The sequence below is a fragment of the Mustelus asterias genome, chromosome 9 (genome assembly GCF_964213995.1).
Source record: "Mustelus asterias chromosome 9, sMusAst1.hap1.1, whole genome shotgun sequence".
Taxonomy (NCBI): Eukaryota; Metazoa; Chordata; class Chondrichthyes; order Carcharhiniformes; family Triakidae; genus Mustelus; species Mustelus asterias.
Window position 1 is genome coordinate 65019460 of NC_135809.1, and position 11742 is coordinate 65031201.

Genomic DNA, 11742 nt, shown 5'->3' on the forward strand with positions numbered 1-11742 from the left:
GGTTCACCACAATAATATAAGTGGTTGTTTAGAGTGTGCGTCAGTGAGTGTGTGTTTTTGGATTCATGTGTGTTTTTCTAGTGTCAGTCTTTCAGGGTGAGCTTTTCTCTGCATGTTTTTCTACACCAGGTTAAAGTCCAACATGTTTATTTGGAATCACGAGCTTTCGGAGTGACTCACCTGAGGAAGGAGCAATGTTCTGAAAGCTCATTATTCCAAATAAATCTATTGGACTTTAACCTGGTGTTATGAGACTACTTATTGTGCCCACCCCAGTCCAATGCTGGCATCTCCACCTCATGTTTTTCTAAGCATGGAATATTCGGGGTAGGTTTTGTGTCTGAGTGTTTGTTGATGAGCGTGTGTTTTACTAAGTGTGCATTTTTCTAAGTATTTGTTTTTGGTGTGAGTTTTGTGAGTGTGTGTTGGAGAATGTGAATTTTTCTAAGTATGTGTTTTTCTGTGTGGGTTTTTGAGTGTGTATTGGTGAGCTTGAGTGTTTCTCAGTGTGTATTTTTGGGGTGAGTTCTGTGTGTGCATGAGAGTGTGTGTGTGTGTTTATGTGAGTGTGTGTGCATTTCTGTGTGTGTGAGAGTGTGTGTGCATGTCTGTGAGAGTGTGTGTGTGAGTGAATGAGTGTGTGTGAGAGTGTGTGTGTGTGTATTTCTATGTGTGTGTGAGAGTGTGTGTGTGAGTGAGAGTGTGTGTGTGTGTATTTCTATGTGTGTGTATGAGTGTGTGTGTGTGTGTGTATGTGTGTATTTTTGAGTGTGTGTGTGTTTCTCAGCGTGTGTTTTTGGGGTGAGTTGTGTGTGTGTGTGTATCTGTGTGAGTATGGGTGTGTGTGTGAGTGAGAGTGTGTGTGTGAGAGAGAGAGTGTGAGAGAGTGTGTGTGAGTTTCTCAGTGTGTGTTTTTGGAGTGAGTTGTGTGTGTGTGTGTGTGAGTGTGTGTGTGTGCGAATATGAGTGTATGAGAGTATTTCTCTGTGTATGTGTGAGTTTGAGTGTTTCTCAGTGTGTGTTTTCAGGGTGAGGTGTGTTTGTGTGACAGTGTGTGTGTGTGTGACAGTGCGTGTGTGTGTGTGTGTGAGTATGTGTTTTCAGGGTGAATATTTCCCCGACTCTGATCTCTCCAGAGGCTGGTCCGGCTCTGTCAGGAGAGTGGGCAATGATCTCCACTCCCTCCCTGTGGCCGGGAGTTCCAGGCTGGATTGTGGTGTCACAGTATCCGCTGGGGCTGCCTGCTCTGACGGTTCCCTTCAAACTCTTACCGGTTATTGAATAACGGCCTGTCGGGCTGCGATGTTGTTTCTGTGGCTGTGCTCTGGGCTAGCGGCCACTCTAGCTCTCCCAGCCCCACCTGTGCAGCTGGAATGTCAGTTTGGAGTGAGGCACAGCCAGGACTCCGAGGTGAGGTATACCTGCCTGTGGCAGCGCTCAATAGAGCTGTCATACCGACCCCTACCTAACACTGACACCAGGAGACCAGCCCCCATCCTCTCCTGGTTCATCAACCAGCGCCTGGTGGCCACCAGCACACAGTGGGCAGGGCAACAGAACCTGGGGAGAGTGGCTCCCGATTCATCCATCACCCTGGTATACAGTTCAGCTTCCTGTCCTACCTGCCAATACCAGGATGTGACCATCTCCGCGACCAAGCTGAGGGTAAAGTTCTTTACTCTCCACCCGGACCGAACGCCAATCATCTTTCAGGACCTGGAGTTGGCCTGGTGTGCCAATCTAAACAGTTTAGTGTGGAGCTATGCACTGAGCTGCCCAGGTGGCACCCCACACTCTGCCACAGTAGCTGGTAGCCAGGTGGCACAGATCAGCAGTGGAAGCTACCCAGCAGGCAAGGAGGCAGAATGTGCCCAGAATTTCCATTATGTGTTCAAGGTGCAGTATCCTCTGGTTGGCAATTACATCTGTAAGCTGGATCTGATTAATGGTACCCTCGCCACTCTCAATGTCTCCCTGGATGTAAAGCCCTTGATGTTGCACCTCCTCAGCGCCCAGTCAGCCACCATTCAGCAAAGGGTGAAGTTGGTCCTTTCCTGGCAGCTGAGGACCAGTAATGGCTTCCTCACCTATCAGCTGGGTGCCAGGTCAAAAGGTCAGATTGCCTGGAACTCGAGCTATCACCTCAATGGCATTGAGAGTAACCTCTGCCCCTGCACCTGGCCCCAGCAGAATGAATGCATCACACAGTTGCTGCTGAAGGTGGGCAGTATAAGCATCCCGGCCTCCACAGCCACCATCACATTTCACAAGGGCATCCTGCAGTTCATAAATCGTGGCAAGGTCATCAAACTGATGCCCGTCGCCTCTCTGTCAGGGACAGCCTTCCATTATATCAGCTCGGACAACCAGCTCTACTACTCAAAGATAGATACTCCAACTGGCCGCCATCGCCACTTTGTTCTTTTCCAGGTTCCTGAGATTTACCACCTTTTCCAAATAGATTACACCAGCTCCAATGATTATATTCTCACCATCCAACTCTACTTAAACCTAAACGGAACTATTTACAATTCCTTAGAGGACTTGGATGTCAGCCTCTCTGTGTTTAATAGTGGTCCTGCTGATGTGGGTCTCCCGGTTAATTTGGTTTGGTTTATTCCCCTGCAACACCCTGCCATGCGATGTGCCTGGACCTTTGAGCTGACCGATGGCACCACGGTCCAGTTGTTTGGTTACAGACAGAAGGTTGCAAATGCATCGAGCTACATCTCAGCAGCGCAGCTGCCCTTCAACCCGAACCAATACTCAGGCTTCCTGACTCGAGTGACCTGCTTGGCAGCTGGTGAGATGATGTACCATCTTAAGGCAAGTGTGGGCAATTATAGCACTGCTCTGGTGGACTCCAGGGTGTTCTGTAACCTGCCTCGCTGCCAACTGCCCTTACCCACCATCGAGCACCCACCTCCTCCCGACACCATCATCCGCACCACCAAGGGCTGCTCTCTCAGCGTTTACGGGGACTCGGGGCTGCACTGCGATACTATTCTATCAGTGACTGTCTCCTGGAAAGTTTATGAAATTGTAAATATTAATGCCCAACCCAGCTGGAACCAGAGTGTGCCTCTCCCGTCTAACATTCAGACTAGCACAGACACCCTGCATCTTCCTGCCTTTAGCCTGGACTATGGTTTCTATCTGTTTGTTTTCAATGTCACCATGTCCACCTCAGATCCCACTCTGCCATTTCTCGACAACTCACGCCAAGTGGTGGTGGAGGTGACAAAGAGTGAGCTGGTGGCCCTGATTGCCGGAGGCTCTTATAGGACTGTGGGGTTGGAGGACACCGTCACATTGGATGCTTCAATGAGCGCTGATCCTGACTCGCCCAATCCACACCTTGGACTGAACTTTTCTTGGTATTGTACAATGAAATTCTCCGACTACAGCACCATGACACTCTCTGGAAATAACTACTGCCATCCTGGGAACCCTGATCTGAAATGGATCTCTGCTGTAGCCGAAACATTAGTTATCCCTCCACACATGTTGATCATCAAAAAGGACTTCTATTTCCGCCTGGTCATGCAGAAAGACACAAGGAGCAGTTACTTTGACCAAACCATCTCTGTGTACTCAGGCTTTGTGCCGCAGTTGTTAATAGCTTGCATTGAGAACTGCCAGAGAACACTTGTACCAACAGATCGCCTCATCCTTAATGGGAGTTGCCCCAATTGTGTGAGCTCTAGTGAGCTCCAATACCACTGGACCCTGCTTTCAGAGAGCGCCGTTTCTGAAATCATTGTTGACTGGGCGTCTGATAGTTCCACAGGGAACGCTTTGTCTTACATGTCACTGAACCCCATGGCCCTGGTACACCTGTCTGAAGGATGGTACAATTTTGAACTGAGAGTAACTGTTCCCAGTGGTGCCCACAGCCTCAACCGATACCACTTCTACATCAATTCCCCTCCAAAGGGGGGCCGCTGTGTTATAACTCCAAAAGAAGGTTTGGCCCTTCAGACTAAATTCACGGTGACATGTTTGAATTTCGAGGACAATGATCGCCCCCTCAGTTATAAGGTGATTGCAAAAACCTTCTACCCAACTGGCAGTATTGACAGTCTGAAGAACAACCTTCTGGGGACAATTGTATATTTTGGATTCAATCCCAAGTCTCCCCCCTTCCACCTGCCAGTGGGCAGCAAGTGGGGCCATCACCTCCTGATTATCACAGTCCAAGTCTTTGATAGGCATGGTGCATACATGCAGGTAAACCTGAGGGTCAAAGTGTACAACCTCCCAGCGGATCTGAGCCAAAAGACACTGGTGGATCAGCTGTCGGGTTTTGTTGAAGGACCAAGTGCACCTTTGACAACCTTGCTGCATGAGACAGACTACCTGGAAGCAAATCAGCTGCTCTATGAAGTTGCCGCAGAGCTAAATATTAACATTTTCACGGCCGAGGAGAAGGTCAAGGTCAGTAAGCTCCGTGAATCTCTTGTCAACGTCTCCGCCAGCACTCCAGTCACATCCCCCAAGTTAATTAATCAAATATCGGCCACAATCTTCGAAGCAGCACAAAAACCAGACGAGGTCAACCAAGAAACCCAAAATCTGGCTGTCAGAAAGCTGCTGGAACTGACTTCTGTTCTGCTGAACTACACCCGTGAAGACTTGATTCCCTCGGAAAGCACGGAGCAGTTGTCATGCAGCATTCTAACTGCAGCCTCCAATGTGATGACTGCCTTTTCTACTCAGTTCCCAAGCCGAGGCTTAAAAAACGGCATTGCACTAACCACAGATCAAGAGAAGGTGATAGCCAACATCTTTCCCATTTTGAAAACGTTAACAGACGCAGTGTCTCACAGTAAAGTCCCAGGACAAAAAGATACCTTGCTACAGACCAGGCAATGGGAAATAACTGTGAAAAAAACAGTGAAAGGCAAGCATGAGGAATCCTACGCTTCTGACACGGATTGCAGCAGCTGCATTTACCCGACATTGGATAACTCTGGCGGAGCTACCCAGGTAGTGTCCTCTGTATTTTACAAGTATGAAGAGAATCCTTTACCCTGGCTTGGGAAGTCATCACACATAGCTACAGATGTCATTAGCTTCACCATGACCATCCAGGATCACAATGGAAGCATTCACAACTTGATCCCCAACAAAACGGACTCATTTATGGTCAGGAAGGACATTGTGTCTGCACAACCCATAAAATTAACCCTGTCCCCCAGAAGAAGTTATGTGGTCATAGGCGGGTTCACGGTGGCAATGAACTCCATTCCCGCTCAAGAAGTCTTACTCCAGCTACTGGTAGACCAGCTAGATCTCATCCTCATTGTTACCATCTATTCGGGGAAGGGTATTTATAACATAAGCCAGAAACACACAGTTCCAGGATGCAATCCAAGTCAACCTCTAAACAAAGGCCACCATATGCAGGACCCTTACATCATCAGGATCCCAACCAACCTCTTCCAGAATGCAATGGATCCAGGCAGTAGCAGCCGATACATCACCGTGGCTGTGGAGACAGAGTACCCGAGGCCTCAGCTGGTTATTCAGGCTGGCCTCAAGATATCTGTTTTTATTGCGAGCTGTCTAACGTTCCAAGGCAATTCAGACACTTGGCAGTCTTCATTCTGCACAACAGGCCCTCTTACAACCAGCAAGAGGCTGCACTGTATCTGCACAAGTTTTGGCAACCAGACCATCAAGCGGGCTCTGAACACGAGGATGCCCTGGTTCCTGACTGGCAGTGTTCTGGTGTTGCCCAATATCATCGACCTGCTGGAAATTGGAGAACTGATTCAGACCTTGCCGACAAATCTGGTGACTCTGATCACCATTCTGATCATTTTTTTCATCTACTTCATACTGTTGTGGTGGTCATGGAGAAAACGAGAAAGGGACAAGAAAAAGATCATCATTCTTCCTGACAATGACCCCTGCGATACTGCTTGCTACCTGGTAACCTTTTACACAGGGGGCCGTTTTGATGCTGGGACAACTGCAGATGTTTTTATGACCTTGACCGGGACATTGGTGGAGAGTGAAGTTCACCTTCTCCATCATCCAGACCATAAAATCTTCAGAAGAAATAGTGCCGACACCTTTCTACTCACTACCAAGGATGAACTCGGGGAGCTTTTGTTCATCCAGGTCTGGCACAATAATGTGGGACCCTCTCCTTCCTGGTACGTCAGCAGGGTGAAAGTGCAAAACGTGCTAACCAAGCAGGTCTGGCATTTCTTCTGTCGTAAGTGGCTGAGTACCATGAAAGGAGTTGGCCTGTTACACAGAATATTCCCTGTCACTGACTCTGATGCTCTGCTGAGAAGAAAGAATGTCTTCTTAATTGAAACGGCCACGAAGATTGAGAGGGATCACTTATGGTTCTCTGTCTTTGCCTATGATGTTGAGCAGTCCTTCACCAGAATCCAGAGACTGAGCTGCTGTTTCACCATGCTGTTATCCAGTATGCTGCTTAGTCTTATGCTGTTTCAAGAAAAACAACCGGAAAACTATTTGCAGAGACTGCGGAAATCTTTGATGATTGGGGTAGAGAGTGCATTTGTGATGGTGCCAGTGGAAATGTTAATATCCACTCTGTTTATATACACGCAGAAGAAAGATACATCTTTAACAATAACAGGAGAAGGCCAAGAACTTGAACCAAATCAAGGAACTGATGACCATTTACCTGAGCACCCTGACAAGAAGCCAAATAACTTTAGGGAGAGGTTGAAGAACTGGTATCAGATGGACGAACAAGCCACTGAGGCTGAAGGAAATGCCAAGGAAATGGCAGTGACGCCAGATGATGACCGTTATAATTTTTTATCCTATATCGCGGGTGTGGACAACATCAAAGGTCCCTCAACTAAAGGGAAAGATAACAACATCATCCCAGAGTCTGAGGCAAATCAAATTCGCAGCGAGAAGAATATTGAGAAAACAGATGGAAAGAAGAAGACACATGCATTAAAACTCAAACCAATGACATGGTCTCATCAAAATAGACCAGCAAAATACAAGCGGGCTCGAGGAAGACCTGCCAAGCCCTCCAAAAATAAAGGCCCAAGCAAGTCGCACCACAGGTTGTCTCGTTGTCTATTGTACTTTGTTTGGGGTCTTATGTGTCTACTGTCAGCCATTTCAGCATTCTTCATAGTGATGTATGGACTTTCATATGGTGTGGAAACCTCCTGGCTCTGGCTCATGGCCTCTATCATTTCTTTCATCCACGGTGTCTTTCTGTTGCAGCCTCTGAAGATCATGCTCTTTGCTGCAGTCTTTGCCTTAAGACGTAGATGCCCCCAGGATCTGGACTGGTCCACAGGGATTCAGGCAATGGAAATTAGCACAGATAATCTTCCGAAGAATTACCCTGATTGCCTCCAGTCAGAGGCTCAGGTTAGGAAGCCGTACAGACCACTTGAGGGCGATGAACTAATATTGGCTAGGAAAAAAGGGTCCATCAGACATCAGGCTTTTGTGTTTTGCAAGGGATTCCTGTTACATATTGTTTTCCTGATACTCTTCCTATACTTGGTCTGCTTCTCAGACTACAACAATGCTTACTTTTACAACTACATCATTCGGGAAAAGATCTCTGAGAACCTGCAGCAGATTAAAACTGTCCGGGAGTTCTACACCTGGATGGACCTCACTTTCCTGCCCCTGATTCATGGGAACGCGGATCCAGCCTTTCTGTCTGACACCAGTTCCATAATCCTGGGCTTGCCAAGGATGCGCCAGATGAGGTCGAAACTAGCAGCAGTAGACTGTTTTAAGATGTCCAAAACCTTGTCGACCCAACTGGGCAAGCATCGTTGCCAACCCTTGTTTGATGTTAATAAAGAAGACACCAGGAATTACAGTGGCTCCTGGCAGAAGCCAGTTGGAAGTGTGCCAGTAAACCACCCGTTAAATTACACAGGGTGGATGTATGAAGATATAGATTTCCCTTGGCTGTATCACTCGCGTGGGGCATATTACGCATATCCACTGGGGGGTTACTCCCTCTACTTCTCCCCAACCAGTTTGCAGAGTTCAAGATTGAGATTACTGGCCCTGCAGAATGCAAGCTGGGTTGACAGGAGCACCTGGGCTATCATAATTGAAACCACCATTTACAATGCAAACGTTGACTTATTCAGTACCATCTCCCTGATTTTGGAGACAGTCCCTCTTGGTGTGATCAACAAGAAGTTGGTAGTGAAACCCTTCACCCTCAGGCTCTTTGAAAAAGGTCAAACAAACTGGATCTTCCTCAGTGTCCTCATCATCATCTTGTTCATCCTGTTTGTCATGGATGAGTGTCATAAGATAAAACAGAAAGGTTACAGGTATTTCCAGAGACCCAAGAACATTCTCAGCTTGGTGATGACGGTGCTGCTGTTGGCTACCATCGTCCTCTATGTGGCCAAGTTTATCTTGACACAGCAAATACTGGAGTTCTACAAGAAAAACCCAAACACCTTCACTGCTTTTCATGTTGTTGCTGCCTTGGATCAACAACTCAGGTTCAATGTTACATTTGTCATTTTTGTTGCGGTACTGAGGCTGCTCAGGTACGCACGGTTCCTATACCATGTGCGCTTAGCTCAAAAAGCCATTTCTGTAAGCCTTCCTGCTATCTGCTCCCTAGCTATAATAATGGCAGTGTACTCCCTTATTTTTATATCTTTCGGCTACCTGCTGTTTGGTCAATTTGACAATAATTTCAATTCCATGATCCATGCGACCCAGACTGTTGTATCCTACCACATAGGAGACTTTAAAAGCACGGAGTTTCCCTACAACAGGGTAATTGGCGGTATCTACCTTGCATCCTTTCTCTTCATTATGCAATGTGTTCTGATAAATCTCTTCGAGTCAGTGGTCATTCTGTCTTATGGAGACATGAGACAGTTTGTCCATGAGAAGCCATCCAAGGAGGCAGAGATAGCTAACTTTGTAGTGCAGGAATGCAGGCGAATCTGGTATGCACTGTGGAGAAAAACACCTCCAGGCGATGGGAAAAAGTTGCTGACAATTTTGTTTTACGGACGAGGCTCTGAACGCACCTATGGGTTAAAGCATAGGAAAATCCAAGGGAAAAGAATGAACTACCTAGTTATCTAATTACTAATACTTCCCAGTCATCTGACAATCAGACCTATTGGTTAGAAACTTTCAAAAGGATTGTAATCCTAAAAGAGGAGAGGCGGGCATGGTATTACATTTGGTATAAAGTTGCTGCCCAAAGTGTGATTTATTATCAGTCAGGTTTTGAGCTTTTTTCCCATTGCATTCATTACAAGCTTCCACGGAAGACTGAATCTTGAACAATTGTATGTGTAGTGCATGGTTGAGTCCGTTCAGATTTACTGATTAATTGCTGAAAGTGCAATGTATCGTTCACTGGAGATGATATTAAATAACCACGACATTCTCAAATCTGTTCCAAAGGTCGAAGAGCACCACAGTCCAGGCTAAAAGGAGAAGCCAGACTTGTTTAGGTTCATTAATATACCAGAAGTAAAATGATGCAGCTTCAAACTCTTGTTTTCCCATAAAAGATGGTATAGTCTCAAATACTCATCATGGCATATTATCCCTTGCTATATTAATCCTCTGTATCATGACATTTATCATCACAATTCTCCTCACGCTATAAGTGACTAATTTAAATCTGTGGAACTCCTTCTCACTGAGAACTCACCTAAAGAAAAAAAGTCAAAACTTCAATACAAATTTATTACTTTACATTTTTTAGTCCTCTCTGCTGGTTGAAACTAAATCCATATTTCAGGTTTCCCTTAAAATGCTGAATTCCCATTCTTGGTAATGTCCTGATACACTCTTTAGGTCCTGATAAATCATCACGGTACACTACCCAACTGATAAACCATCACTGTATACTCTCTATATCCTGATCAGTTAAACGAAACACTCTCTGTGTCCTCAAAAATCATCATTCCATGCAGACATGAGGAGAATGTGCAAACTCCACACAGACTGTCACCCAAATGCAGAATTGAACCTAGGTGCCTGGCACCTGTGAGGCAGGAGAGCTAACCATTGTGCCACCGTACCAAGAATGATTGTTGCCCTCTATAAACTCTTATAGAGGGCAACAATCCCTCTATAAGAGTTATAAGAGTTATTGCTCTCTATAAACTCTTATAGAGTTTATAGAGAGCAATAACTCTTATAACTCTTATCAGCTTGTCCATCCATCCATCTATCCATTCATCCCTCTATCCATCCATTCATCCCTCTATCCATCCATCCATTCTCCATCCTCTTCTGTGTCTCAAGTTAATATCTAACTGTTGGTGATATTAGTGTCTGTGTGAGTTTCCTCTGGGTGCTCCAGTTTCCTCCCACAGTCCAAAGACATGTAGGTCAGTTGATTGGCCATGCTAAATTGCCCCTTAGTGTCTCAAGATGAGTAGGTTAGGGGAATTAGCCGGGTAAATATATGGGGTTATAGGAAAGGCCCTGGGTGGGATCCTCTGTCAGAGAGTCGATGCAGGCTGATTGGACCAAATGGCCTCTTCCTGCACTGTAGGAATTCTATGATTCTACGATATACCCCATGGAATACATTATACTATCCAATGAATATGTCCTGACTTCTTAGATTGTGATATGCACTGTCATCATTAACATAGATAGTAGACAAATGTACAGCTGCATGTACAACCTATGGGGATAACACCACTATCACTCAAGCTTCCCTTGATTCTAAACAATGTTCAATACTGTAAAATGGTTCTGTGATGACCTGAACTAATTGTGAATTTATGTTTCTTCAATGTCTGTTCTGCTCATGAAGCAAATATCAGATCCTCATAAAATAGCTCAATGTTATACTCTATATATTTTATAATTAAAACATTTAAAACAATAACAATTAGTATAAGCTGATCTGTCCGGGAGATGGGTACCAGGATGAGAGAATACCGGGAAAAAGTAACATGCACAAAGAACTGGGAGAGGCAAATAGGACGAGAGGAAAGAATATTCAGAAATGGGACAAATGTGGTAATCTAAGGAAGGGAAGGAATTTCTGAACTATGTACAAGAGGACTTTCCTTATTAGTGTTCCGCCAGCTTAATGAGCAAGGAGGCCATCCTGGTTCTAATCCTAGGGAATGAAGAGGGACAAATGGAGCATGTTTCATTGTGGAGATATCTTGGCAAAGTGACCGAAAAAGCATGAGGTTTAGAATAGTTACAGCAAAGGACTTTATCATAAACTTACTTCAATGGAGGTGGAATAACTTCAATGAATTGAAAAGGAATCTGACCTAACTAGATTGGAAAAGCATGATTTGAACGATGTGGGACCTGTAGACACATGCCCAAGAGGCAGAAAGAAAAGGTATCCAAAACTAGAGGTCCCAGGATTACCAAAGAAACCAAAGGGGCTAAAGTAAACAGGAAAAGGAGGTTTATGACAAGTGTAAGTGTAAAGATATTCATTCACTAATCTAGGGAAAACACAACTCTTTTATTAACAGACTAAAACTATGCAGAGGCTACCCCTCCAATCAGAGCTCTGCACTTGCCAAGGTGATTCCCCCACCCCAACTCCCTAATTGGTTCCCTGGGTTATAAGAACATAAGAAATAGGAGCAGGAGTAGGCCATCTAGCCCCTCGAGCCTGCCCCGCCATTCAATAAGATCATGGCTGATCTGACGTGGATCAGTTCCACTTACCCGCCTGATCCCCATAACCCTTAATTCCCTTACCGCTCAGGAATCCATCCATCCGCGCTT

The 11742-nt window shown here is 45.6% G+C and overlaps 1 protein-coding gene across 1 annotated transcript; it reads left to right on the forward strand.

The window, feature by feature from the left end:
- The first annotated feature begins 1302 nt into the window (after positions 1-1302).
- Positions 1303-9096, forward strand: LOC144499233 (polycystin family receptor for egg jelly-like). The gene has a single exon (XM_078221351.1). The coding sequence runs from the start codon at positions 1303-1305 to the stop codon at positions 9094-9096; it is 7794 nt and encodes a 2597-aa protein (XP_078077477.1).
- The last annotated feature ends 2646 nt before the right edge of the window (positions 9097-11742 follow it).

Excerpts from the sequence above, each read along its gene's own strand:
- LOC144499233 (XM_078221351.1), top strand. The coding sequence starts at position 1,303 with ATGTTGTTTCTGTGGCTGTGCTCTGGGCTAGCGGCCACTCTAGCTCTC.